This window comes from Macaca fascicularis, chromosome 15, assembly GCF_037993035.2.
Source record: "Macaca fascicularis isolate 582-1 chromosome 15, T2T-MFA8v1.1".
NCBI lineage: Eukaryota > Metazoa > Chordata > Mammalia > Primates > Cercopithecidae > Macaca > Macaca fascicularis.
The window spans coordinates 10,884,780-10,912,416 of record NC_088389.1 but is presented as its reverse complement, the minus strand read 5'-3'; the positions used below and the strand labels follow the sequence as shown (position 1 = coordinate 10,912,416).

General features: G+C 52.4%; 2 protein-coding genes across 29 annotated transcripts in view; one reads left to right on the top strand and one right to left on the bottom strand.

Annotated features, from left to right (window-relative positions):
- AK8 (adenylate kinase 8) overlaps positions 1 to 14,583 on the bottom strand; it is a 157,633-nt gene extending 143,050 nt beyond the window's left edge. For 7 of the 15 annotated variants that reach the window (XR_012424208.1, XM_074016157.1, XM_074016148.1 and 4 more), the window contains exons 1-4: positions 14,439 to 14,583; positions 11,403 to 11,487; positions 3,182 to 3,231; positions 157 to 270 (exon numbers count right to left, since the gene is read on the bottom strand). Coding sequence is in view for 12 of the 15 variants with exons in the window: in XM_074016148.1 (XP_073872249.1) it covers positions 157 to 270; positions 3,182 to 3,231; positions 11,403 to 11,487; positions 14,439 to 14,522 (333 nt within the window). In the remaining 3 variants the exon portion in view is untranslated. Of the gene's footprint in view, positions 1 to 156; positions 271 to 3,181; positions 3,232 to 11,402; positions 11,488 to 14,311 lie in introns of all 15 variants that reach the window. The other 8 variants (XM_074016158.1, XM_045374028.2, XM_074016154.1 and 5 more) reach the window with 4 other exon arrangements.
- SPACA9 (sperm acrosome associated 9) lies at positions 13,980 to 27,388 on the top strand. 14 transcript variants are annotated; one of them, XM_074016165.1, is made up of 6 exons: positions 15,199 to 15,274; positions 16,540 to 16,732; positions 21,294 to 21,474; positions 24,743 to 24,945; positions 25,647 to 25,794; positions 27,318 to 27,388. In XM_074016165.1, exons 3-6 carry the CDS (start codon positions 21,331 to 21,333, stop codon positions 27,327 to 27,329), a joined length of 507 nt encoding a protein of 168 aa, XP_073872266.1. In that variant the 5' UTR covers positions 15,199 to 15,274; positions 16,540 to 16,732; positions 21,294 to 21,330; the 3' UTR covers positions 27,330 to 27,388. The 14 variants fall into 14 exon arrangements, with proteins under 14 accessions (XP_045229965.1, XP_073872263.1, XP_065386025.1 ...); XM_065529953.1 differs by lacking the exons at positions 15,199 to 15,274; positions 16,540 to 16,732 and adding an exon at positions 14,600 to 14,703; XM_045374033.2 differs by lacking the exons at positions 15,199 to 15,274; positions 16,540 to 16,732 and adding an exon at positions 14,600 to 14,703 and having other exon boundaries at positions 26,959 to 27,388.
- The last annotated feature ends 249 nt before the right edge of the window (positions 27,389 to 27,637 follow it).

The following is a 27,637-nucleotide window of genomic DNA, read 5'->3' as shown; positions in this document are numbered from 1 at the left end:
TTCCTTCACATCCTGCCTGTGTCTATTTTACTCTAGCATTTTCTTTTACTCAATCAAAAATGAAATGGAACAAACCAAGCAATGGCTGGGTGGCAGTGGGGGTGGCGGTGGGCACTGCCACTGTGTGCCTACCCCTGTCCCCGGGGCCAGTCCTACCTTCCTTTGCAGATAAAGCCTTTTGGCTTTGGTGGCCGTAAGGGAAAACTCGTTTAAGACCAGGTTCTCCAGGGTGAGGAGACTGCTGTTCAGATGTTTGCAGAGCCACATTGCCTGAAGAAAGGAAAGAAGAAAAGAGCATTTTCATAAAAACAATAAATACACAAATAACTCCATTAAAATGCCCAGGTCCTTCCCTCTCCTACGGGAAAAGGTTGGCCATGGGAAAGCACAATTATTTCCAGCTGGAGGAAGGCCACCAAGGGAGACCCACCCAGAAAGCACCTGCCGGCCTAAGAGCCCTGCTCATAGCATCTCTTCTTCTACCAGCATAGACTTAAATCAAGTGGGAAGACCTGCAGGCGGGCTACGTTTTAGCTGCCCTTGACATGCTTTCCAAGCTCTGTGGACCATGAGTTTCATCTCAAGGAAGATTTAGAACAGGAACTTTGAGGACAGAACCTAAGGATGGGTAACAGCCCACACTCAGTATTCTTTTTTTCTTAAAGATTGGGAGCTGGCATGTGCTGGTCAATGGGATGTTTAGTTCATTGATAATTACTCTATAGTCTGTAACAGAAGAGTAAATTTTAAGGAAGAATAATGAACTAAAACAATCTTGACACCAAAATTGTGCTGATGACCCTTCCAGCCTCGAGATGGTTCTGAAGGCCCTTCCAGGACCCAGGGCTGGTGTGAACCTTCATTCTTCCTCTTTCTGTTGCTGAGACAGAACCTCAGTGACAGCATTGGGAAGAAGCCCTTTTTGACTGTACATCGTCTTATCAGAACTGTGTGTCTCCAAAGGGCACTCAGGAGTGGGGACAGCAATTCACCAAAAGGCTTGCTGTTGAAACACCAGCTGCCAGGGCCTGACCTCAACAGGGAGGACAAACTCGATCACTTCAACCATGTCGAGATGTGCCAAAAGCAAGCCTCTGCCCTCTGAATCTGCTCTGCCCGGCAGATTCCTACCAGGGACCAGAGAAGAGCTAGGACAGGACGAATTCAAATGTCAAAGACAAAAGGAGAGCCTCCCACTGAGCAACCAGACTCTTCCAGAAAAGCGAGTTCAACGAGCTTGTCTGTCTAAATGCAGAATCTGTCATTCTCACTCCCAATGTCAGAATTACCTGGTGAGTGTGTTCTAACTACTAGTTTTTCGGGGCTCTGCTCCAGGAGATTCTGATGAGGTTGGTCTGCAGGGGACTCCAGGAACCTGCATTTTTCAGCGCACCCTGGAAATGCCAATGATCAGCAGGTCTGGGAGTCCCTGGCTTCTAATTGTGAAACAGCAAAATGGTTGGACTCAGGTGGGTTAAATGCAGAAACACATGGAACCCTACAGTCTGATATGGAGGAATCAAATAGAAAAACTATAGACCAACAGGATGAGCAGATGGACAGATGAGTAGAACAGCTATACTAACTCCAAAAGCATAGCCCATGCAGGTTAGTTGAGGCAAGGATCAGTCATTTTAACTCCTTTTCAGAAGAAAGCAAGGTGCCAGTTAAACAGGGGAACAGCCTGCCCTATCCCATCCATGACACATGCTCACAGCGATTATATAGTCACGGAAGAAGGGTTTGCTGATGTTTACCGACCAGGTTTTTAAAAGGTAAAAAGGGTCTCATCTTGGATGAATGAAACTTTAACACGTTTCTGGCACTTAAAAATGGACTTTAGGCCGGGTACAGTGGCTCATGCCTGTAATTCCAGCACTCTGGAAGGCCGAGGCAGGCGGATCACGAGGTCAAGAGATTGAGACCGTCCTGGCCAACATGGTGAAACACTGTCTCTACTGAAAATACAAAAATTAGCTGGGTGTGGTGGCACACGCCTGTAGTCCCAGCTACTCAGGAGGCGGAGGCAGAAGAATCGCTGGAACCCAGGAGGAGAAGGTCACAGTGAGCTAAGATCGCGCCACTGCACTCCAGCCTAGCGACAGAGCGAGACTCCATCACAAAAAATAAAAATAAAAAAATAAAAAGTAAAAAGGGTTCCATCTCAGATGAATGAAATTTTAACACATTTTTGGCACTTAAAAGTGGACCTTAGGCCAGGCGTGGTGGCTCACGTCTGTAATCCCAGCTCTTTGGGAGGCTGAGGTGGGCAGATCACCTGAGGTCAGTTCAATACCAGCCTGGACAACATGGTGAAGCCCCATCTCTACTAAAAATACATAAATTCACTGGGTGTGGTGGTGCACGCCTGTAGTCCCAGCTAGTCGGGAGGTTGAGGCATGAGAATCGCTTGAACCTAGAAGGCAGAGGTTGCAGTGAGCCCAGATTGCACCACTGTACTCCAGCCTGTGTGACACAGTGAGACTGTCTGAAAAAACAAAAAAGGACCTTAAAGATTGAATGTCCTAGAGGCATTCACTGTCTAGAAAATGGCATTCACTGTCCAGAAACTGGTGGTATGTGAAAAAGGGTGGGCGAGGTGGGCCCAGGCATTGCTGTATCTTCAAAGATTCATTTTCTTTAAAATGGGGAGAGAACAAAGCAAATATGGCAACATGTTAAATTTGCATAACATCTGGGGGTTGGGTACGTGAATATCGATGATATAGTTTGCTGTCCTTTTCTGACTCTTTTAAATATTTCACAATTAAAATGTTCAGAGTGAATCTTAAGATTCCAAGTCAAAGTCTGTGAAATGTGTGTACTGTTGGACCCAGCACTTCTACTTCTGGAAATGCATCCTAAGGACATAACGAACCATGAGCAAGGAGAGCGTGTACGCGGGCAAGAAAAAGCCCACAGAGGTGTCTCCAAGCAGGTTAAAGGAATGCTCATCTGTGGATCTCTGGATGGTCGGGGAATTCTATTTTTGGTCTTTTGTAGTTTCTAGGTTTTCTGCTACAAATACACACTACCTTTTGTAATAAGAAAATAAGGAGGAGGAGAAGGAAAAGAAGCAAAGCTCAGTTATGCTGCAAATTCATGGAGGTGCAGTCTCATACCAGCTCTGGAGGATAAATGAGATATTACAGCATCACAACACTTAATATGATACACTTACTATCGTCGTTTTCCCCGAGGCAGGTGGACCTAATATTACAATCCTGGGCACTGTGGAATAAAAAGATTTGAATGTCACCACTCAACATGACAAGCAGCCTCCCAGGTCTGCGGTACTCGGGGTGTACTCATTTCTTTCCTCCCCAGATTTCATTTTCTGCCAGTGACATGGCCATTTGTAACCCAGCAGCTCAGAGACACTCTTACCGTGGAACGCATTCTCTGTGTTTAGAGAGGTAAGTGATCACCGAGATGGTTTATTCTTCTACCTCCAAGGGGACATGGACACAGTAACTTGTTTACCAAACTCATAAATATCAAGAACAATTGGGATTTCAAACACCATAAAGCATTTTAAACAGGGATTTTGTCTCCAGTCGCTCTCTCCAATAAGGCTGTAATTTATGCAAATCGACCTTCAGAAGCTTTTCTTTATGTTTATGCCTTTTTATTTAGCAAATTGTATTCCCCACGATTTTACAGAGGGAAGTAATGGGGAAAGCCCACTACTTCCCTCTGTATGGGGAAGTGTATGGGCCAGATTTCTAAAACCCGAGAAAGGAAAGTCTGCTTTCAAAGATGGACTTTTCTATGCAAATGGAAAACACTGGCAGCTTGTTTGATTTGAGTCCTGGCTGGTTTTGGTCTCACAAAATTCCCAACCCAGGCTACTGACAAGAGTGTGATATGAACCAAGGGCTCCTGAACCTGTGACCGAGAGTCTGGGCTCACCCGGCAGGTGAAGCTCTGGTGGCAGACCCAGGCCCTGGCCATCACGGAAGCTGAGGAGGCATTTTCAGCTTCTGGGGTGGGAGCCAGGGCAGAGATTCAGCAGCCCTTTCTCTGTTCTAGGCCTGTAACCTGGGGCAAGGCTTCCCAGGGCCCTCCCCATGGGGAGAGAAGCCACTGCAGGTGGAAAAACGGCTTGCAGGACAAGTCTGGAAACAAGGTGGCTTTGAGAACACGTGGTCAGGTGAGAGGATGAGGTGAGACAGAGCTAGAGTGGCTGCTGGCGACGGGAAAAGAGCTGACTGGCATGGGGAGAAGGGTGCTGGAAGGCATCACCCTGGGTTGAAATGAAGGGAACAGCAGTGGGGTCTGGACAGATGCATCCACACTGCCTGCCTGCTCAACACCATCTTGACTGGGCCAGCTGTCCCTCTCCTCGTGGGGAGCCGGTAACCTTGGCCTGGCCCCTGACCCAAGGCGACAGATGAACGGATGTCCACTGCAACTCGCATGAGCCTCTAACGTCTGCATGAGAGCCTGTTCTGGCTGGGCTTCCGAGAGGGAATCTCGTCTCAGCAGAGGAGAGAGGTGTATGGCCTTCTAGTTTGGGGGCAGACACAGAAAAGGAACTAGACAGTGTCCTTTTGGCCAGCAATGTAATGGTTAGCACATCTACACCCAGCTGGCTGCTTGGGTTTAAAGAGATCTTTGCCCAAAATCATGGCACCTTCTCATTTTTGGAGGAAGTCAAGGTAACTCACTGAATGATCCTCTCCTCTAACCTCAGAAGCTGTGGACCTTCTTATTCTCCCTATGGCTGTTCCTTCCACGTTCCTGCCTTGCCACCTGTCATTTCCCATCAGGAACATCCTCCCTTCCCAGTGCCCAGCACCCCCAGCCTCCCACTCCCTCTCCCTCCCTGAGATCCTTGTTCTCGCTCCCTGTGGAGGCCCATGATCAAGTGGCGGGCTGCCGCAGCCTTCCACACTGGTGAATGTCAGCCCGCTACTGAGAAACAGGTGGAGTCGCTGTCCCCACAGAAAGAGAAGCTCCCAAGGGCAGAGACCGAGTCTTATCCTCCTGGATCACCCCCATGGCAGCCAGAACTGTGAGGAGCCACATACAGCAACCTTCAGGGCCACCTCCTTGGCTGTCCCCATCTCGTCCTATGGTCACCGTTTGTCACCTATGTCACCACCATTACTACTGCCTTACAGAGGGCCCCGTCTGCCAGTCAGCATGTTTGGGTACAAGTGCAAAAACTGGATGCAGCTCAAGAAGAAAAGGGGGTTGCCTGCTCACACCTGTAACCCCAGCACTTTGGGAGGCCGAGATGGATGGATCACTTGAGGTCAGGAGTTCGAGACCAGCCTGGTCAACATGGTGAAACCCCATTTCTACTGAAAATACAAAAAATTAGACAGGTGTGGTGGCACACACCTGTAATCCCAGCTACTCTGGAGGCTGACACAGGAGAATCACTTGAACCTGGGAGGTGGAAGTTGCAGTGAGCCGAGATTGCGCCACTGCACTCCAGCCTGGGCAACACAGCAAGACTCCGTTTCAAAATATCTATATCTATCTCTCCATCCCAGCGTGGCTCACAGAGTCCTACACAGGCTGGGAAGCCAGGCCCTCAGGGCTACCCCACAGGAACAACACCCCAAGCAAGGCCACCCAATGGGCTGGGAAGACACCACACAGTGCAGCCCATGCCCATGATGCTGCTGTCACATGTGGGCACCATGCCGCCATCAACCACGCTGCCCTTCCACCCAGGAAGCAGGCCCTGCGGAGCTGCCAGGTAGTGCTCCGGGCCCTGCCTGTGACTCTGAGTCTGGACTCCCCTGGCAGGTGAAGCACTGGTAGTGGGCCCAGCCCTGACTGTCATGGAAGCTGGGAAGGTGTTTTTAGCTTCTGGGGTGGGAGCCAGGGTGGGCATTCAGCGGCCCTTTCTCTGTTCTAGGCCTAGGGCCTGGGGCAAGGCCTCCCAGGGCCCTCCCTGTGGGTGACAGAAGCCATCATAGGAAACAGTGTGGGAAACACTGCTTGCAGGACAAGTGCGGAAACGAGGTGGCTTTGAGGACACATGGTCAGGTGAGAGGAGATGAGGCGAGATGGGAGCCAGGGTGCCATGGGAGGTTTGTGGGGAGGGGTGGCAGGGAGGGTGGTCAAGGGTGGAGGATCCTTGGGCCATGAGGCAGAGCTCTCACTTGGACCATGGGGAGAGCGCCTGCTTGGCCAAAGTCAGATGAGGGAGCAGTGGGAAGCTGGGTCTGCTCAAAGTCAGATGAGGGAGCAGTGGGGAATCTGGGTCCGCTCATGCACCATCGCCTGCTGCCTCTCCGGGGCTCTGACCACAGGCCCTGCTGAAGCTCCTCCAGACACAGACGAGACCCAACAGGGCTCAGGGCGCACAGAGCCCGAGGAGTGGGGAGATGCAGCTCGGCAAGGGCCTTTGGGGAGCAAACCTGACTCCTGAGTCACACATTCGCCTGAGAGTTCCCGGGCAGGGGAAACCCTCCCCTTCCAGGTTCCTGTAAGTGGCACCCAAATGGTACACATCTGTGAACAGACTTTAAAAGGGGAACGTCCACGGCCTTTCTCCCCACCTCATTTCTCCCACACATTTATGTGATTAATTTCAGTTTCTTAAAATCTAACACCTTGAAACTCCAGCCCTGCTCATGAGTAATTATTTATAAACAGTGTCATAAAAGGCTGCTTGACTGCCAAGAGTAATCAACTTCTTCCAACCACTTCAAAGGAAATCAAAAAACCTTTCCATCCACAGATCCTTTTGAGGTTTAACTAGGAGCATGATTTAAAATTCACAAGAAAACCCTTAGGTATTGGAGCTCTAATACACAGCTTTCTTGGACAAACGTTTGATAAAAAACGAAACATACCATTATATACACCATCGCCTGCTTTAATATTGCCCTGGGCTACTGTAAATGCTCACTTTGTACTAAATCTGCTTTTCTGGCGGCGAAGGGGCTGCCAGCCCATGTACCGGGGCGCTCTCTGCTCCCTCGTGTGCTCGCTCACCGGGATGAGCCCGGGGCCTTCTTTCCCTCTACACCAGTCACCGGGCATGTCACTGTGTGTGGCAGTTAACCCCAGGCCCAGGAAGAGGAAGGGCTGAGGTCCTACCTACCACAGGCCACTGTATGGCTGGAAGGGGGCACAATGATCTGACACACCAGCCCAGGGGAATAAAACACACATTGGATGTCACGGGCCCCTCCAAGCCTCCCGCGATCTTCTAGGACGCATGAGGATTGGGCTTAGCTGATTCGAGGCTTCTCCCACTCCTAGAAAAGTCACCAAGGCGGCCGGGCGCAGTGGCTCATGACTGGTAATCCCAGCACTTTGGGAGGCCAAGGTGGGTGGATCATCTGAGGTCAGGAGTTTGAGACCAGCCCGGCCAACATGGTGAAACCCCGTCTCTACTAAAAATACAAAAGTTAGCTGGGCATGGTGGCGGGTGCCTGTAATCCCAGCTAGTCAGGAGGCTGAGGCAGAAGAATCGCTTGAACCTGGGAGGCGGAGGTTGCAGTGAGCCGAGATTGCGCCATTGCATTCCAGTCGGGGCGACAGAGTGAGACTCCGTCTCCAAAACAAACAAAAAACAGAAAAAGAAAAGAAAAGTCACTAAGGCAGGGTAGTCTCCCTTCCTCCTTCCCATTTTTGCTCCACAAGCGTGGGCAGAGAGAGAGAAACCCATGGGTATCACTCTCTCCTTTCCATTTCAGTGGTTGGGACTTGAGCCAAAGGACAAAATGTTCCAACATCCGTAAAAGCTGCCAGCTGAGGGCCTGCGGTGGAGTGCAGGGCTGTGGGAAACAAATGAACTCTCCAAAACAGTGGTTCCTGGGACCCAGCGACTCTACTTCCTGAGAGCATCTGGCCAAAAGCTGGACTCAGCTGTTCAGGAGGACAGACCCCCAGCTAGAGGCTGGCCCCCAGCTAGAGACTGCATGAGGCAGGTCTGGATCCAAGCCCCTGCTCGAGAACAACGGAGCAGGTGCAGTGCAAAGAAAGGAGCAAGGACTCCACGGAGGGAGCTTCGGGAAAGCCCCAGACCTTCGGATGAAGGGGAAAGGGGCACTAAGGAGGGTGGGAGGAGGAGACAAAGGGAGGGAGGCGGCAGCGGAGGTGGCTGTCCAGCCAACATCAACTACACTCCATCCAAACCAGAAAGATGATGTTTAAACTTTAAAATCCTGATGAAGTGGACAGTTTGACATTGAAAATTAAAGCTGCACACAGAGGAGTAAGATCAAAACAGAAAGAGATTATTGAATCTGCCTCAAATTTCTTGAAATTCAAGGCTCTTGAGTTTCTAGGCTGGGGAACTAGGTAAGCCTTGAAGTAGCGGTTTAAGAACACACAGGGCCGGGCATAGCGGCCCATGCCTGTAATCTCAGTGCTTTGGGAGGCCAAGGCAAGAGGATCGCTTGAGCCTAGGAGCAGGGACCAGCCTGGGCAACATAGTGAAACCCTGTCTCTACAAAAAAATTTTAAAATTAGCCAGGTGCAATAGCATGTACCTGTAGTCCCAGCTACTCAGGAGGCTGAGGCAGGAGGATCACTTGAGCCCAGGAGGTCAAGGCTATAGTGGGCTGTAATCACCCCACTGTACTCCAGTGTGAGCAACAGAGTGAGACCCTGTTTCTAAAAAGAAAAATAAGAGGGAGGAAAGAACAAAGAGAAGAACACAGGGCATGCCCCAAGCAGGATTTTCAAACTAACAGCAGAATACGTCAGTGCAACCTAATTTATGAGAGTTCAAGTGGTTACATTATTATCAAGCACTTTTTTTTTAGACAGAGTCTTACTATATTGCCCAAGTTGGAATGCAGTGGGTATTCAGGATGCAATTGTGGCACTGTGGTCTCGAACTCCTGGCCTCAAGCGATCCTCCTGTCTCAGCCTCCCAAGTAGCTGGAGCTACAGGTGCACTACCACACCCAGCTTTCAAGCACTTTTTGTTTTTGTTTTTTTAGATAGGGTCTCACTCTGTTGCCCAGGCTGGAGTGCGGTGGTGCGATTTCGGCTCACTGCAACCTCCACCCCCTGGGTTCAAGCGATTCTCCTGCCTCAGCCTCCTGAGTAGCTGGGATTACAGGTATGTGCCACCACGCCCAGTTAATTTTTGTATTTTGTTTTTGTTTTTGAGACGGAGTCTCACTCTGTCACCTAGGCTGAGGTGCAGCGGTGCGATCTCGGCTCACTGCAAGCTCCACCTCCCGGGTTCACACCATTCTCCTGCCTCAGCCTCCCCAGTAGCTGGGACTACAGGCACCCACCACCACGCCTGGCTAATTTTTTTTATTTTTAGTAGAGATGGGATTTCACCATGTTAGCCAAGATGGTCTCGATCTCCTGACCTCATGATCTGCTCACCTCGGCCTCCCAAAGTGCTGGGATTACAGGCATGAGCCACCGCACCCAGCCAATTTTTGTATTTTTAGTAGAGATGGGGTTTCGCCATGTTGGCCAGGCTGGTAAGCACAATTTTTAATTTAGAAAAATCTATCAAGCTTTTTACTACTGGAAACTCGACATCGTATCCCTGCAAGCCGCTACCCATGGTGCATCAGGGATTTCCCATTCCTTCAGCCACCACTGACCAGACCAGAGTTTCACGGCTTCCATCTGGTTTAACCAAACATGTCCATTTCACAAATGAGGAAAGTAAGGCCAAAGACAGCCACGATCTCTCACGTCTCTGCATTTTAAGATGAGTGAGCTGCAGGGTACCTGACAGCGGGGAGGGAGGTGGGGGGTGGCAGGACAGAGGATTGTGCCGCACCGCACTCTTCACTCGCTCTTGGTTGACTTTTAGTCTGACTTTGTTTTTGCTTTACTTTTACTTTAGCTTTTACTTGGCTCTTACTTCACTTTTACTTTGTGTTTCCTTCTGCTTTGCTTTCCCTTTGCTGTCCATCCTTTCTCTGGTGGCGGGGTGAGATAGCTGCGTGGGGGCAGAGCTGCTGTCCGCAGCCCTGGAACAACAGAGCTTAGCAACACCCAAGCTCCCAGCACCCACTCGGCCTCAGGGTGGGGGCGGGGGCGAATGCAGGAACTTCTTCCTCTGGCAGATGGAGCCAGTGGGGCCTGGGGGTGAGCCTAGGTCTGCAGCAGTAAGGGCCACGCAGGAGGGCAGGGTAGGCTTAACTCCCACCCTAAGAGCAGGTGAATCTGGAGAGACAGAACCTCCCACCTGGGCCATGTAATAAACAGCCAACCAGAGAAAGACGGTCTCTAAGAGTCGCTGCAGGGCAGAGTAAACTGCACCAGGAAGGTGGGGTTGGGGAGAAGGCAAATCGGACATGGGGAAGGGGGTCCCGAGGCCACCCCAGCACCACACCACCCACGCCTGGGCACACAGGGCTCTCAGTCAACATCCGCTGAACAAGGGAACGTCCAGTGAATCAGCCATTTGCACCTAACCAGAGGCTCAGAAAAGGGACTCTTTGTTGGCCCTTTGTGGGGTCTCTCTTTGAACCCGCCTGCCTAGGTCCATGCAATGGCATCGGGAGCCAAGACTCCCTTCCTCTGCTGCTCCGCAGCCAGACCTGGATGCGCCAGGACCTGCATGCAGGGCACGAGGAAAAGGCTTGGAACCTCCTCTCTCACTTTTTTTTTTTTTCTTTTAACTACCTAGTGTCATTTCTCACCTTGGGCCTTCTGAACCTCCACACAGGGCATCTCTGGCCTCTGTCCTCAGCTGCACCAAGTGCTAATTTCACGGGTGCGCTGGTAGCTCCTTCAAAGCAGCTAATTCCCCAATGAAAGAAACATAAAAGCTCCGAGACATCAGTCCTACCCAACAGCCCACACAGGACAGGACAGACCCTCCACTTGGCAGAGGGACCATGGAGTCGAGTGAGGGGCCTTCCTTGTGTGAGTGCCTCCCTCCTCCCCGCTCCTGTGCTCTGGCCTTGGGTCGGCTGACCTGCACTGGCCAACTGCAAAGGTTTGGGGAGCTCAGAAACTCATTAACACGCTCTGATAATGAGACCGTCAGAAAAGCCCAAGAGCTTGCCTGTCTAGGTAGACCAGAGACCAAACTTACACCTGACAAGTGGAGTGATCAGAGAGCTGAAACCCAACAGGCGACATCAGCTAGGGCAGGCGAAAGCATTAATAATTGATTCCGTGGGTCATTCTGGGGTTTTCATTTTAGTAACTTGGCAAGAGAATTTTTATAAGTTGTGCTCCAAAAGAAATTAAGGCATTTTTCAATGAACCACCACCTCAAGTTGTCGAAACCCCTCCCTTCTGACCTCCCTTCAGACACAGGTAGGACAGGACAGTGCTCAGCTATTCTCGGGGTGGGGCAGGATCCCTGGAGAGGATGAGGAGAAGAAGGAGGAGACAGAGGATGAGGAGAAGAAGGAGGAGACAGAGGAGTCAGGAAAGAAGGGGAAGGAGGAGGTGAGGGGAAGATGGGGAGGGGAAGAGCCCCAGCCAGTGCTCACCATTGTCGTTGTCTTTATGCAAGTGCTGGATCATGAAGGGGATGGGGTCCTCAGGCTGATGGATCAGGAGTTGCTCCAGCATGTTCTGTGGGTGCAGGGCAGACACCCAGGTGGTTAATACCTGCAGGGGCATCTGGTCACCATAGATACCAGCTACGGGGCCTGCTGTCTCCACTGCACCCCACCAAATGTGACTTCAACCTGGGACCCAGCCTCTGCCCCAGCTGGCATCTGCTTGGGTCCCCAGGAGCAGAGGCATGAGGGGGGCCACGTGGTACTGCTGCAGAGGCACCTGGGGGAGGCAGAAGTGGGGCACCCTGCCCCTGATTCAGAGCAGGCAGTCCAGGGCTCTCTCCCCTGGGGTTCTCTGGGCTTCCCAGACGAGCCTTCTCCAAGTTCTCAAGCATCACCGTTCCCCTCAGAGCCTTAGCGGATGCTGTCCCCTTAGCTAGGAAGCTTCTTCCTCATCCTCATCCTGGCTACCTTCTGCTCAGTCTCAGATCTCAATGGGAACATACTTTCTTGAGTATGTGCACTAGGCAAACATGTCAGATGCTCCTGCACCTGCCTGCGGGCATTGCCCTGTTCCATGCCTCACCCTGTTCCTACTCACCAGGCCACCATCCTCCCGGCAGGCCATGGGTTCTTTGGGCCTCCTTGTCTGCCTAGAGCCCTTGGCACCCCAATGCCTGGCAGTCATAGCAGATGGCCGGCGCAGATGTTTGCTGGGGAACATGACCATCACCACTCCATGTGTCCCTCCAGAATGGAACAGAATATTACCAGCCAGATTTCTAAATAGTCCTGGGATATTCTGGCCATTTCATCCAATCAGGCAAGCATATCAAGGGAAAGCAGATTCTGGGGTTGCACAATCCTAGGCACAGAAATGAGGAAGAGCTCACAGCAGCTGTGCTGCCGCAATAAGGGGCATCCTTCAGCCCCAGGGACAAGGAGGAAAGGGCTGTAGCCCTCTTGGAGTGAAGGGAGTGTGACGCAGGAAAAAGAGCACCGAGCCGTGAGAAGTCTTGGTTCCAGCCCCACTGTATCTCCCCAGCAAGTCCCTTCCCTTCTCTGGGCCTCAGCTTCTCCGCCTGTTCAGTAGCACAGCTGGAGTGAACTCACGTTTGTATACCACTGGTGTGATGGAATGAGATGATTTTTGATGGTTCACACATAAATATTTTACATTTCGTGTTTAAATCATTGTGTATTTAACATATTGGAAAAATAAGTACATCAAATCAATAATTTCAAGGATATCACTTAGGATGAGGCAAAAGCGGCTATTTAATTTTTTTAAAGGTGAGTTGATTAGAACAAGTGATTAGTTTAAATGGAGGTGCATTAGTGGTTATGCAGATCTGTCCATGTGATATAACTGCACAGAACTGTATGCACAACAAAAACATCCATGCAGGTAAAAATGGAGGAAATCCAAATAAGGCCTACAGTTCAGGTAACCCTCTTGTACCAATGCCAGTTTCCTGGTTTCGACAATGTGCTACAGTTATGTTAGATGTTATCACTGGGGCAATGGGGGAGGGGAGACCAGAAATCCATACTATTTTTTAACTTCCTGTGAATCTAAAATTATTTTAAAGTCAAAAGTATAAAAAATGGAAATGGTCAAAACCATGGAGGGAATACACAGATGACTAAGGACTGGAAATATTGGACTGAAAGCTTTCTTGTTGGAAGGCAGAGGCAGAAGGACTGTTTGAGCCCAGGAGTTCAAGACCAGTCCGGGCAACATAGCAAGACCTCGTCTCTACTAAAATTAAAAAAAAAGATTAGCCAGGTATGGTGGCCTGCGCCTGTAGTTTCAGCTACTCTGGAGGGGCTGAGGCAGAAGGATTGCTTGAGCCTAGGAGTTCAAGGCTGCCGTAAGCCATAACTGCATCACTGCACTCCAGCCTGGGCAACAGTGCAAGACCCTGTTTCAAAATCAGGAAAAGCTTTCCTGGGCAACTCCTCCAACAATCACTGTGGAAAACACACCAGGTTCTCTAGAGCAGACAGCAGGGCTCCAGATGCTCCCCCATCCTGCCCTGACCTGCTGACTTCTAACCCAGCTAGCTATTTTATTTGTGATTGGCCACTCAAGCAGTTTTCGGAATCTCTTGCTCTCCCTCTATCAGTTAAAACTTTCCAAGCGGAATGTGTTTGATGGAGGTACAGACACGGGTTTCTTTGTCTGGGCTCAGCTATCTAGTGTGCAGGGCAGAGTCTCAAATGACCACAGACACCACTATGCCCTCCATGCCATGCCCCTGGGGACGGGGTGTACCCTGGTGAGCAGACAAATGTTCTGGAAACTGAGCTCCAGCTTCCCTTTGCCTCCCAGAACCTTTGAGTGGCTGAGAGTTCATCCCCTCCAGCTCCTGAAAGCCTTGACCTCCACCAAGTGCAGAAGGGAAAACTGGGGCCCTGGCGGGGGCGGGGCCCCGCCCAAAGTCACACGGTGAGCTAGGGGCCCAGTCAGGCCTGGAGCCAGGATGAGAGCTTCGGAGCTGCAGGGGACGTCCGGCCCTGAGGGGGAGGGACCAGGGTGGGAGACGCTGCTGTCCCCGAGGCAGTCTTCTCCGAGGATGGAGATGCCAGCTTGAACTCGGACAATGCCCACCTCAGAAACCTGGGCCGAGAGGCTCCCCACAAATTCGACAGATGGGAACTGTCAGAGCCAGGAGAGCCCCTAGGAGACCACCTCTTCCAAGCTGGCATTTCACAGGTGGGGAAACCGAGACAAGGAAAGGACTGGTTCCAGATCTTAAGGCACCAGGAACAAATCTCGGCTCAAGTGGCCCCCTTCCTCCCTCTGGGTCCGCCTGAGGCAAACCCTGGCAGGGCCAGGGGCGTCCCCAGCTCGAGGGCCCCCTCGGGGTCACGGCGACACACGAATCGGACACCTCGAGTTGGGCTGCTTCGTGGGCGCATGACTCGGCCCCAGCTACGGGTCCCGGCCGCGCACCCGACGTCGCGGTGGAGGCTCCCGAGCCGCCGCCAGCGTCGCGACAGGCAGGGGTGTCCGGTCACCTGCATCAACTCGAAGATGTGGTTCTCCTCCCCGTACTGGGGCATCTCGGGGGGGATACGGTGCGGGGCGCTGGCCGAGTCCATGCAGCAGTCGCGGCGCGCCGCTCCCTAGTAACCGCGTCGCCAGGGCCGCCGCGCCGTCTGCGTCATCAGCACGCGCCGCAGCCCCGCCCTGCAGGCTCCGCGCCGGGCCGAGATCCCCGAGCCTCGGTCGCGCGGGTCGCCCCCGCCCCGACCTCTTCGGCTGACGCGCTCTGCGGCTCGGGCAAGTTCTTTCCCTCACCCCGACCTCTCTTTCCCCATTTGCGCATCTTAGCGGGAGACACCCTCAGGTGGCTTCCAGCTGGGTCTCCTCGTATCTGAGACCCTCGACGAAACCCAGAAAGGGCAGGTCGGCCCTCCGAGGCGGACCCTGCTTCTGGTTCTGTCAGTGCTCCCTGGCCCCGCTCCCTGTGCCTCAGTTTCCCCATCTTTAAAATAGAGATGCGGGAATAAATGTGGGGGAGGGTGTTTGAAGAGGGAGGGGCGTCTATGGGATGGGCCGGAGGTTCGAGGATCGGGTTGAAATCCTCAGCCCAACTCCTAGCGTCGAGCCCGGGTAGACCCCACCTCCGGCTCCCCGGCTCTGGCCCAGCCGCCACGTGACCCGATTGCTATGGCACCGGCGGTAACAATCAGGCCCGCGGCCCCGCCCCTTCTCGCCCGACCTCCCCACCCACCCTCGCCTCCCAAGACCTGGGACGGGCCTCCCCAACCCTCCGGGGCACCGACACTCACGGAGTGACTTCAGCTTCTGGGTGCTCCGTGGAGCGAAGAGCGCTCTAGAACAAGCAAGGGTAAACAGCGATGACCGTGGGTGGGCCCACTCAGACCCCATCCCGGCCTCTGGGTCAGAAACTGGAAGCTGGGGTGGAGGATGGAAAGATGGAGGGGTCCGGAGGATGGAGGGGCCTGCATAGCTGTCTGGGTGGGTGGCGAGGGGAAGGTTCGCGCTGGAGATGGAGCTTTTCGAGTCGTGTGAATTCCCAGTGGTACGGGGCAGCTTGATATTTTATTAGTCGCAACACTGAATAGGGAGCTCTAGCTCTTGTCTGTTGCCATTAACAGTAGGAACTGTAAGAGTTTGTTGAACTCTTAACATTGTGCTCTAGGCGAAACTCTGTTGTCTCTGTACCTTATGGAGAGGGAAAATGGCACAGTCAGTGCAGACAGCCCCAGATTCCAGTCTTGGCTCCACTTCTTACTGTGTGAGCTTGGCAAACTCTTTACTTGATCCGTGCCTCACTTTCCTCGCCTGTGAAGCAGGAACTGCTGAAGGATTTCAGGAGCTAATGTATTGGAGAGTAACTGGCATGCAGTAAGCACACAATATATGGGGCTACTATTAGTAGTAGTATTTCATTTAATCGTTCCAACAACCCTGTGAAATGGGCACCTTCATTCCCATTTTACAGATGAGAAATTGGAGGATTAGAACAATGAGGAGTGGTTGGCTGGGTAACTTTGGGCGAGTCACTTCCCCTTTCTGGGCTTCTTTCCTCATCAGTTGTTGATCATACAGCCTTAGAACCAGAAGGCCTCTTGAAGAAGAGGCTAATCCAAACTCTCTCATTTGACAGATGGATAAATTGAGGCCCAGAAAAGGGAGAAATCTTGGCTAGGGTCACTGATTAAATCGGGCAGAGCCAGGGCATGAACTCCACATACAGGCTCCAGCTAAAGCCTTTTTCTACCAGCCACCAGCCCAGAGACGTGCCCAATGTAAAAGCCAGCACTGTTGCCTCCTCACCTCCAAACCGCTTCCTCAAAGCGTGCACACCTTGGTAGGCTTGTCAAACCCAACTGTAAAGATAGCTGGGGAAGAAAAGGAAGCTGCCTCCTCCTGAACAAAGTACACAACAGCCATGCCTGCCATTTGCACTGGAGAGCTTTGGTTTGCTTCCTGGACATTTCTGAAATGACTTGCCTTTCTCCTCATTTATTTTAAGCCCTAGGCGCTTTTCCTACCATGATTTAATCTTCTTTACCAGCCTGGAAAAATACAAATCAATTAAAGCCTAAAACCTATGGGTAATCATTTTTTTCCTCCCTCCTCCCCCAGATCGAGAAGTGCCCATACCCTGTGCCTTTCATCCACACTAATTTGGCTGCAGTGGCTCTCGTTCAAGGGACGATCACTTCGGATAGCTTATTACAGCTCCTCTCATGACATTCCTGGCATGCATGTCACAAGTTGCTAGGATCAAGAACGGAGTCAGTTTTGCTCTCAGCGGCTCTTGGGGCCACCAGCCAAGGTAGTGCTGTATCCCTGGAGAACCTGACAACCCCAGGAAGCCCCAAGAGGGTGACAGGGAGCTGGGCACATAAAGGGCAGCCCCCTGAATGTTTAGTCCTCCTTGCTTTGGGTCAAGGAAAAGGGAAAGTCTAGTGGTCATGGCAGTGAGGCCTAGGGCTAGGGCTCTAGTCAGTGGCTGAACCCCTGGAGACGTCAGGCAGCTCTTCAGGCCCTTCGCATTCCCTATCCTCACCTCCACAGTCAGTCTGATGTCTGGTGTGTTTGTCTCTAAGTACTACCAAGGAGAAGGGGAGGAGGAAGGAGGAAGGGAGGAAGAAGGGAGGGATCCAAGTGAAGAGCCCAGACTTTATAAAGCCAGGCAGAGCTGAGCAGGAAGTCCTGACTTGCCCATTCCTTATCTGGCCTCAGTTTCCTAATCTATCCTGTGAGGATAACCATGGTACCTGGCTCTAAGGCCGTGGTGAGGACTTGAGCTAACATGTCCTAGAGCCGCATCCCATGACCCACGCTGTTCTTAGGAGGACTGGAGTGAGCCACCCTTCTTCAGGCCAGGATCTCCTTGAGGGCTGGAGCACAGCCCCAGCTGTCCCGGCACCGTGCCCACCCTCCTCCTGCAAATGCCCCTCCAGCAGACAGTGGCCCTTCGTTCTCCAGGTTCCCACCTGCTTCCCTGCTTTATTTCCTCCTTATCTAAAATGCTGTTCATTTCGCTCTTCCGCATGGTCTGCCTTCCCCTGTGACAGACGAGCTCCTCCAGGGCGGGGAGTCTTGTTGGACACCCCAGCACCTGAATAGTGCCTGGCACACAGTAGGAACGCACAAGTGAATGAATGCATGAAGTGCTTTTCACCCCCTTGGCTTAGAAGCCTTCTGCTGTTCTTTCAAATGCCTCACCTGACACTGGGGTCCCTCAGCCTGACCCTGTCCACTGTCCTCTTCTGCACAGTCCCACGTCCCCACACACCAACCTCCAGCCCAGGGTCCCACCCCCACTGCACACCTGTCTCACCTCTCCACAGCCTCCTCCTTCTCAAGTCCGGATCCAAACATCCCTTCCTCCGGGAGGTCAAGCCCTTAGCAGTTCCTGCTTCTTTTGAGGTACACACCATGCCTGTGATGGTGTCCCCTGCCATTGCACACACACACGCTTCAGCCACAGTCGCGTTGATGATTCTGATGATAGCACCACCACATTCCGGGCCCCATGGTCCACGCCGTACACCTCCGGTCTCGTGTCAGCTCACCCCAGGCTGGGAGGCTGCTGCACACTGAGGCTTAGGGAAGATGGGCAGCTTGCCCAAGGTCAGCAAGAAGGGGTGGAGTCAGGATTTGAATCCAGGCCTCTGTGATTCCAGGGCTCCAGCTCCTCTCATGACATTTGTGGTGTGCATGTCACAAGTTGCTAGGATCAAGAACAGAGTCAGTTCCTGTCAACCTCTACCAGCCACAGCTCTCTCATGATGGGGGAAAAGCCAGGCCAAAAGGGCACATGCCCCTTCTGCCTGGAGCTCCACCTATGTGCTCTCTCTAACTTTCCTGGAGCTTCACCTTTGAGTCATTTGTAAGCCCTGGGCCAAGATTAGGGCAAGGCAAGTGATGCACTCTCAGCATAAAACTTAAGGGAATGCCAACAGTTCAATCACTGAGGTGGACATTTTTCATGTTTTAATGCAATATTTTTAAAAAATCAAAAATAATGCCTAAAATCCATTTAGAGTAACATGTCAAAAATTTAAGTAAAGGTAGGCTCAGTATTACTGATTTCTCCTCTTGTCTCAGGTTTCAATATGGCAAGGTGCAGCAATCTTTTCTTTACAAATTCTGACGCTGCCAGCTCATGCTTCTAATCCCAGCACATTGGGAGGCTGAGGTGGGAGGATCGCTGGAGCCCAGGAGTTCGAGACCAGCCTGAGCAACATAGGGAGACCCCCATCTCTACAAAAAAAAAAAAAAAAAGAAAGAAAGAAAACAAGTAGTCAGGCACGGTGGCACGTACCTGAGGTCCTAGCTACTCAAGAGGCTGAGGTGGAAGCCCAGGAGGTCAAGGTTGCAGTGAGTCATGATCACACCACCACACTCCAGCCTGCGTGAAAGAGCAAGACCCGTTCTTTAAAAAACGTTTTTGGGGCTGGATACAGTGGCTCTTGCCTGTCATCCCAGCACTTTCGGAGGCTGAGAAAGGTGGTTCACTTGAGGCCAGGAGTTCAAGACCAGCCTAGCTGACATGGTGAAATTCCATCTCTACTAAAAATACAAAAAATAGCCAGGTGTAGTGGCACACACCTGTAATCCCAGCTACTCAAGATGCTTTTTTTTTTTTTTCTTTTGGAGACACGGTCTCACTGTGTCACCCAGGTTGGAGTGCAATACTGCGATCATGGCTCACTGCAGCCTTGACCTCCTGGGTTCAAGTGATCCTCCTGCCTCAGCCTCCCAAAGTGCTGGGATTACAGGTGTGAGCCACTGTGCCTGGTCTATTTTTATCCTGATTGCTGAGTTTTTTGGCACCTCCTTAAGTTTTGCACGGAGGCAAGTGCCTTCCTCATCTCGCCCTAGTTGGGCCTGGGTGAGCCGGACACCATGGGAGGCGCAACAGGAAACCACTGTGCGTGAGTCGGCGTGTCTGCTCCATGTGGTGGGGACCAGCCAAGGATGTGGCAGGTGTCAATAAACCATGGCAGGCGTCATAAACCCCCACCTCATTCCCCACCCTCAGCTCTCCTTTCCATAGGAAGTTGAGCTGGAAAGAGGATCCTGCCCTGCCTGTCCTGGCCCTGGCCCCAGCCCACCCCCAGGGGAGCTGCAGCTGCCCCTGTGTCTGCTGATAGTCACAGCCCTGTGGCTCTGCTGCAGAAGCATACTCTTGTCTTTCCAGGAGACCCGCTCAGTGGCTCTTAAGGTGGCTCCTCTAAGGCAGCCTTGCTGGCTTTTGGCTCCAGGGATAGAGGCTCTGTGGCTGGGCTCCATCTTGCTAAAGGGCCTCTTCCCCAGCCTCCTCCAAGTTCCCTGATTTACCACACCCATCATCTCGCAGAGGCCATCTCCTGGTCTGTTCCTGTGTTTCCTTTCATTCCTCTGATGTCGTCTCCCCCGCCTCTGTGGGGTTTTTTTGTTTTTTTTTGTTTGTTTATTTGTTTGTTTGTTTTTCGAGACAGGGTCTCACTGTGTCCCCCAGGCTGGAGTGCAGTACTGTGATCATGGCTCACTGCAGCCTTGACCACCTGGGTTCAAGCTGGACCCCCAGCTCCAGCCCTGCTCTGGACACAGCAGAAAGAAATATTTCCCAGCCTTGTCTTGTTCTCATTCCTATCCACCTGGGACCTGCTTGGAAGCTTGGAATGTGCCTTCCCTGCCCCAGTCCATGCTAAATGTTCTGGCCCCTTCCCTCTCCAACATCTCCCTTGGACTGGACCTGACCTCAGCACAGCCTTCTCTGACCCCTGCTCATGTGGTGACACATTCGAGCCTGGACTTTGTTCTGGAGGCAGTGGAGGGGCAGCCGAGTGTGGCAGCACTGACGATGCTGGTTAGACGTAAGGAAGCCTAGGACCCAGGGTGTCTTGGGCACAAATTTGCTGTGACACCCTGGGCAAAACCTTTCCCTCTGAGCCTCACTTTCCCTGTAGCAGCTCAAGGGAGTTTGTTTTCTGAGTCCCTTCCCGCTCTAATGTGATAGAAATCTGTGGTCTGGAGCATTTTGCACGCACTCAGCAAAATCGTGATGTCGTGGAGCACACACCCACAGACTCTTCTGCCCACAGGAGGATTGTAGATGCTCTGTGGACCACCCAAATCACAGCAGGGACAGTCTGTGAGGTGCCAAGAGAGAGCCCTCCCCACAGCCTCCATGTTACTGATCACGGCATTCCAGCAATTAGCAGGGTCAGAGAGCAGTCCACTAGCCACCAGCCCTGCCCTGAGAATGCGCAAACCTGAGACCAAGGCTCCTGCCCCCAGCCCAGAGCAGGCAGACTCACATCTTCTCAAACTAGACAGTCTAGTATTGATTCTTCTCCCCGCTTAATTCATGGGAAGGAATTCCCAGACTTTCCCACCAATTGCAGAGCAGCAGATACTTTAAAATAATTTGATCCACACTGATAATCCCCTGGTTTTATATCCTGTGGTATATCCCTTGATCCCTGACACCACAGTGAGGGATTGGAGGCTGTGTGTGTGTACACACGTGCGTGTGTGTATGCATGTGCTTGTGTGTGCACATGTATGTGTGTGCGTGCGTGTACGTGTGTGCGTGCATGTGTGTAGATCCCACATCTGGAGAAACAGAACCAGAGAAACTCGGTCCACAGCTGATGGAAGAAGTCACATTTCATGGCAAAGAATGTGTTCATGGAGGGTAAATTTCGAGGTCAGGCTCAGCTCTGTCATGGACAGCCTGGGGGGTCCGGACAAGTGTGCAGCCTCCCAGGGCCGCGCTTTCTTCTGTGGGGAGGCGCTCACAGGTGCTCCAGTGAGAGTGACCTGACAGTCATTCCCTCCAGAGCTGGATCCGAGCACTGGGTCCCGGGACCTCATCACTACCCTCTTTCTCCCCACAGATTCCTCCTCTCCTGTAAATGACCACAGAGGAAGACAATGAATGAGGTGAAAGAATTGCTTCGCGGCATCGAGCAGAAGTACAAGCTCTTCCAGCAGCAGCAGCTCACCTTCACTGCCGCTCTGGAGCACTGCAGGGAGAACGCCCACGACAAGATCCGGCCCATCTCCAGCATCGGGCAGGTGGGGCTCCCGACCCCCACGCCGGCCGAGGGGCAACAAGCCCAGCCCCCTCTCATGAAAGATGAAACCACTGGGGCCCAGACAGGGGAAGCACATTTGTGCCAGAATCAGGACCCAGACCCAGAACCTAAATGGTGGAATGAGTCCTTCATTTGTTTCTCCACCAAATATGTAAGTGAATAACACAGCAGTTAAAGAGGCGGGCTTAAGACTCAGCCAGCTGGGGCTTACGTCCTACCTCTACCGTGTGCCACTGCTGTGGCCTCCGCCAGTGACCTCACCTTTCTGTGCCTCAGTGTCCTCATCTGTGACGCAGGTTCGGTGGTCACCCATAGAAAACTGGGGATTTATTGGTGACCAGAGGGATCCTGTCCCTGCCATCAGATTCCACTGGGGGTTGAGGAACTGTGGGATGCCAAGCACACTGCCAGGTGCTTTCGCAGATGTTTTTATTTAACCTGCATCTCCTCCAAGGTTAGCTGCTGTCCAGGTTTGCTCTGCAGGACTTGGAGGCCTCAAGACCAAATGAGCCTTCCAGGAAGTTAGGGGCTGGAGCTGCAGTGCGGTTAGGAACACACACAGGCCGGCCCTTCGCAGCTTGGAGGGAGTCAGCCTGTGGAAGGGTAACTGCCCCAAGATGGGTGGGAACAGGCACAGGGCTCAGAACTGCAGAGGAGAAACAGGCTCGGGAGGAACAAGCGACCCCCTCGCTGGCAGCATCCTTTAAAAGCTTTTTTTCTGGCCAGGCGTGGTGGCTGATGCCTGTAATCCCAGCACTTTGAGAGGCCGAGGCAGGTGGATCACGAGGTCAGGAGTTTGAGACCAGCCTGACCAACATGGTGAAACCCCATCTCTACTAAAAATACAAAAATTAGCCGGGCATGGTGGCGGGTGCCTGTAATCCCAGCTACTCAGGAGGCTGAGGCAGGAGAATTGCTTGAATCTGGGAGGCGGAGGTTGCAGTGAGCTGAGATTATGCCATTGCACTCCAGCCTGGGCCACAGAGCAAGACTGCGTCTCAAAAAACAAAAAAAAAAAAGAAAAAAAAATCTTTTTTTCTAATTTTGGTAAAATGTTTCCTCAATTTTTTAACTCAAAAAAATGTTAAATGTAGAGGCTAGATGCAGCGGCTCATGCTGGTAATCCCAGCACTTTGGGAGGCCAAGGTGGGTGGATCACCTGAGGCCAGGAGTTTGAGACCATCCTGGCCAACATGGTGAAACCCCATCTTTACTAAAAATCCAAAAATTAGCCAGGTGTGGTGGCGCGCACCTATAGTCCCAGTGACTCGGGAGGCTGAGGCATGAGAATCACATGAACCCTGGAGGCAGAGGCTGCAGTGAGCCAAGATCATACCACTGCACTCCAGCCTGGGCGACACAGCAAGACCCTCTCTCTCTCAAAAAAAACCAGTTAAATGTACAGAAAAGCAGCACCCATATAACCCTCACCCAGATTCAGCGACTTGTGACATTTAGCCAGTTTAGCCATATTTGCCCATGCACGCAGCCCCTGAGCTACTGGAAAATAAACTTCCTCTTCTGTAAACCTGGACTTCGGGGGAAGAAAGGAAAGAAACTGGCTACATCCTTTCTCGTCCATCCTCCAGAAGCTTCAAAAGTCAACAAGTGTCCCTTCCCAGAATCTCTATCAATGCATAAGGGAGTGGCCTTCTTGCCTTAGGTTCAACTGAAGGCTATTGGTAAATAGTGGCCTTGTGTTCTGAGTTGCCTCTTACCCCTCCCCTGCCCTCCCTGAACCAAAAGTGTCCAAAGGTTCCCTGCACACCGTGCACCGCCCCCCGGTCCCCCCACCAGTGCTCTGTTGTAGTTACACCTTGGGGCAGGTTCCTCCTCCTCGACCCCCACAGGTGCCCTTGTGGGTATGTGTGTCAAAACCCTCGCGCCCTTACAAAGCTGCTGTGTGCCTGGCAATCCTTGAGAAGGAAGCACTTCAGATTGTTTGGGGAAACATCCCTTAGCAACAAAAAGGCAAACGGTTACAGCAAGAAAACCCTGATTTAGATGTAGACCTTTGTGGGTGCTGGAGGAGGTGATACCTGCATCTGTCGTCAGATTGTGGAGAGTAGAACCATCTGACCGTGAAATGGGTCTGTTAACCTGGCCTGGACCACAGCCAATTCCTCCTTAGCACAAGATCAGACCTCCGGCTCTGGCTCAACCTCGGATGCAGTCACTTGGTAACCCAATAAGCTCCACTTACTCGCCTGCCCCTCCTTCCTCCAGCTTGTGAACATAGTACAGCTGAAGCCCAAAAGATTCCAGTCCCTGCTGTTTCCTCAGTATGGGTGGCCCACGCTGGCATTTCTCACAATGAACTCTCTAAGTGGGATGACAGGCACTGTGGCATTAAGTCAGGGGGCAGCCCCCTTTTGCTTTAGGTAGTGGTTGGTTCAGGTGGCATGGGGACAGGTGAGGGGTAGGGCATGGAGCCACTGAGCTGGGGACAACATCCAACTAAGCCACTGGTGCCCTGGGCAGGTTATTTCACCTCTCCAGACCTCCAGTGCTCATGTCATGGTACTCATCTGTAAGATGAGAATTTAAAAAGGTACCTACTCAGTGTGTAGGGTTTAGATGAAGACAAGTGAGAGCAGGCCTGTAAAGCATTTTGCATGGTGCTGGAACACTTGATTTTATATCCGTCTATCTATCTACCCATCCATCCATCCATTTAATTTAATTAATTTTTTTTTTTTTTTTTTTTTGAGATGGCGTCTTGCTCTGTTACCCAGGCTGGAGTGCAGTGGTGTGATCTCGGCTCACTGCAGCCTCCGCCTCCCGGGTTCAAGTGGTTTTCCTGCCTTAGCCTCCTGAGTAGCTGGGACTACAGGCATGTGCCACCACGCCTGGCTAATTTTGTTTTTTCCTAGTAGAGATGGGGTTTTACCATGTTGACCAGGCTGGTCTCAAACTCCTGACCTCAAGTGATCCCTGCCCACCTCAGCCTCCCAAAGTGCTGGGATTACATGTGTGAGCCACTGTGCCCAGCCAATCCATTAATTTCATATCATCTATCTATGTATCCATCCATCCATCCATCCATCCATCCATCCATCCATCCATCCAGAGAGATACCACTATATAGAGTGGTCTGTACCTTAAAATGCTTACGCGTTACTTGCATCTCCCCCATGAATCATGGAGGGTGGGAGGGAGTAGGGTGGGTGCTCCTGGACATCTGCACCATAAGCCAGCCAGGACCCGGGTTGGCATGTCCCCAGCTCATGTGGCGGTGGCCTTTGCAGGTGCAGAGCTACATGGAACACCACTGCAACAACTCCACAGACCGGCGGATTCTGCTCATGTTCCTGGACATCTGTTCAGAGCTGAGTAAGCTCTGCCAGCACTTTGAGGCCGTGCACTCTGGCACCCCAGTCACCAACAACCTCCTCGAGAAATGCAAAACCCTCGTTAGCCAAAGCAATGACTTAAGCAGCCTCAGAGCAAAGTAAGTCCCTCTGGTGCTGCTTTTGAGGCCCCGTGTGTGCCTGTGGGGAGGCCTCTGTCCTGCTTCTTTCCTGTTGTCTGGGTCATGTGGCTCCTGTTAGACCACCCTGGGCAGGAAATCCCAGTCTCCTCTCGGATTCAACGAAAACTTTTCTTTACAAGCATCATAGACATGGCAGGATACCAAATGTCTCACGGGTGTTAGCACCAGGCAGGTGGAGAAGCGGATGTAGAGCCCAGAGCAGTTGCCCCCGGAAGCCCACAGAGATCCTCACTGACATGCAAAGAAGTGGACGCTAGCGCTGCCTCCCAGGGGCAGCAGCACCGCCACTGAGGGCTCCTCATCCTGACAGCCTGGGAGCCCGCGGGACAGTGGGCCAGAGCCTGGGGAAGCTCTGTAGATACCAGGGTGAGATGAGCCAGAGGGATGAGCCAGCCAGTTCCTCACCCCCAACCCAGGTTCCTGCGGACCGTGGGGCAGTGGTTTGCACCTCCTGTCTTTCACACCAGAATTACCTGAGGCCTGTGGCACCCCAGGCCTGGTCTGCCAGAATCTCTGGGGACAGAGAGCCTGAGCATGCTGTGTGTCCAGTTCTAAAGCCTCCCCAGGTGACTCTGCTGTGCCTGAGGTCTGGCGGCTGCTTGCCACGGCATGGCAAGTCCCGGGAGCATGGGCTCACCCGGCCCCCTGCCATCCTGCAGATACCCTCATGACGTGGTGAACCACCTCAGCTGTGACGAGGCCCGGAACCACTACGGAGGCGTGGTCAGCCTCATCCCCCTCGTGCTAGACTTAATGAAAGAATGGATTGCCCACTCTGAGAAGTTGCCACGCAAGGTGCTGCAGCACGTGAGTGAGCCCCAGGCACGCCAGGAGAGCACCAGGGGAGCCGCTCGTCCTGCCCAGGCCATAGGCACCCAGCCCGGGGCCACTAAACACAAGTGTAGACAGCTCACCAAAGTCAGCCTCAAACCCAGGGGATGTTCAAAACCGCCCTGGAGGCCTCCTGGTGGGAAACTGTAACTCAGAGCCAGGGAGCTACATCGGTGGAGAGCTTTGCTATTTAATTTGGATTTTACTGGTTGGTCCTTTTTTCATTGGTACCCACGGCCCCTGCCACTTACTAACCCCAAAGGGAATCAGCCAATATATTACTGAGACTTCCTCTCTCTCTCTTGCTTTAACTTTTTTTTTTTTTTTTGAGACAGAGTTTCGCTCTGTTGCCCAGGCTGGAGTGCAGTGGCGCGACCTCTGCTCACTGCAAGCTCCGCCTCCCAGGTCCACGCCATTATCCTGCCTCAGCCTCCCGAGTAGGTGGGACTACAGGCACCCGCCACCACGCCTGGCTAATTCTTTGTATTTTTAGTAGAGATGGGGTTTCACCGTGTTAGCCAGGATGGTCTCAATCTCCTGACCTCGTGATCCGCCCTCGTGATCAGCCTCCCAAAGTGTTGGGATTATAGGCGTGAGCCACTGCGCCCGGCCCTCTTGCTTTAACTTCTAATGTTTCCGCTTCTAAGCATCAGGCTCCGTGCTGATGAAGAGGAAACCCACTTACAGGAGTTTCCCAAACAGGATGGCGTGGTAGAGGGTCCAAGGAGGGCACTGAACTGTCACCTAGGTCCTCTTTGAGCCACATCCGGCTCCAGTGCCAGGCCTGTCCCTGCTGCGGGCTGCAGCTTTGCAGTGAGCCACCAAGCTGGAGACCATCCGCTCCTTGCCCCACCACCAGCCCCAACTGTAGGCAAGGCACATGCTGTTTGCGAGCCAGGGATGCTCCCCTCCAGGATGGAGTGGGGGTGAGCATGTGGAATGCAGTGTGTTTATATTTTATTGTTATTTTTTGAAATGGAGTCTCACTCTGCCTCCCAGGCTGGCATGCAGTGGCATGATCTCGGCTCACTGCAACCTCCACCTCCAGGTTCAAGCGATTCTCCTGCCTCAGCCTCCTGAGTAGCTGGAATTACAGGCACTCACCACCCCACCTGGCTAATTTTTGTATTTTTTTTTTAGTAGAGACGGGGCTTCACCATGTCGGCCAGGCTGGTCTTGAACTCCTGACCTCAACTGATCCACCCACCTCGGCCTCTTGAAGTGCTGGGATTACAGGTGTGAGCCACCGCATCTGGCCAGAACTCAGTGTGTTTAGTTCTCTGGACCACACAGCCAAAGGGGAATAAACCCACCTTCCCTTCTCCTTTACTTGGGAGAGGGAGACCATGACCGAAGCCAGAATTCTGATTTTACGGCTCCTGAGCAAGGGCAGTGACCTGGTTTTCACAGCATAGTTGAACCCCAAACATTGTAAAATGTGTCCCTGGCTTCTGAGCTTGCCCAAAGTAATGTCTGACTGTTGGTTTTTCCCTTCACAGGGGACGACTTAGCTTCTGTATTGTTGCTTCCTCAGGGGGAGACAGTCGAGAATAAAAAGTATTCTACCACCTCTCTGCCTGGCTTGGTTTCCTGGGATTTATCCCTGAAAGAAAACCTCCATCTCCCCTAAGACATCAAAGGACACTGGGCAGTAGCCACACATGCAGAGCCTCAGCAGACAGCAGAGAGAGGCCGCCCTAGGCAAGGGGGCGTGCCTGTCTCCAGTCAGCTTCTAAGAGGCTCATGCCCAAGCTCCAGAGGGCGAGCCAGCCTTCAGATCTTCCTCCAAGGGTGGGAAGTCTAGTTAGAGATCTAGTCA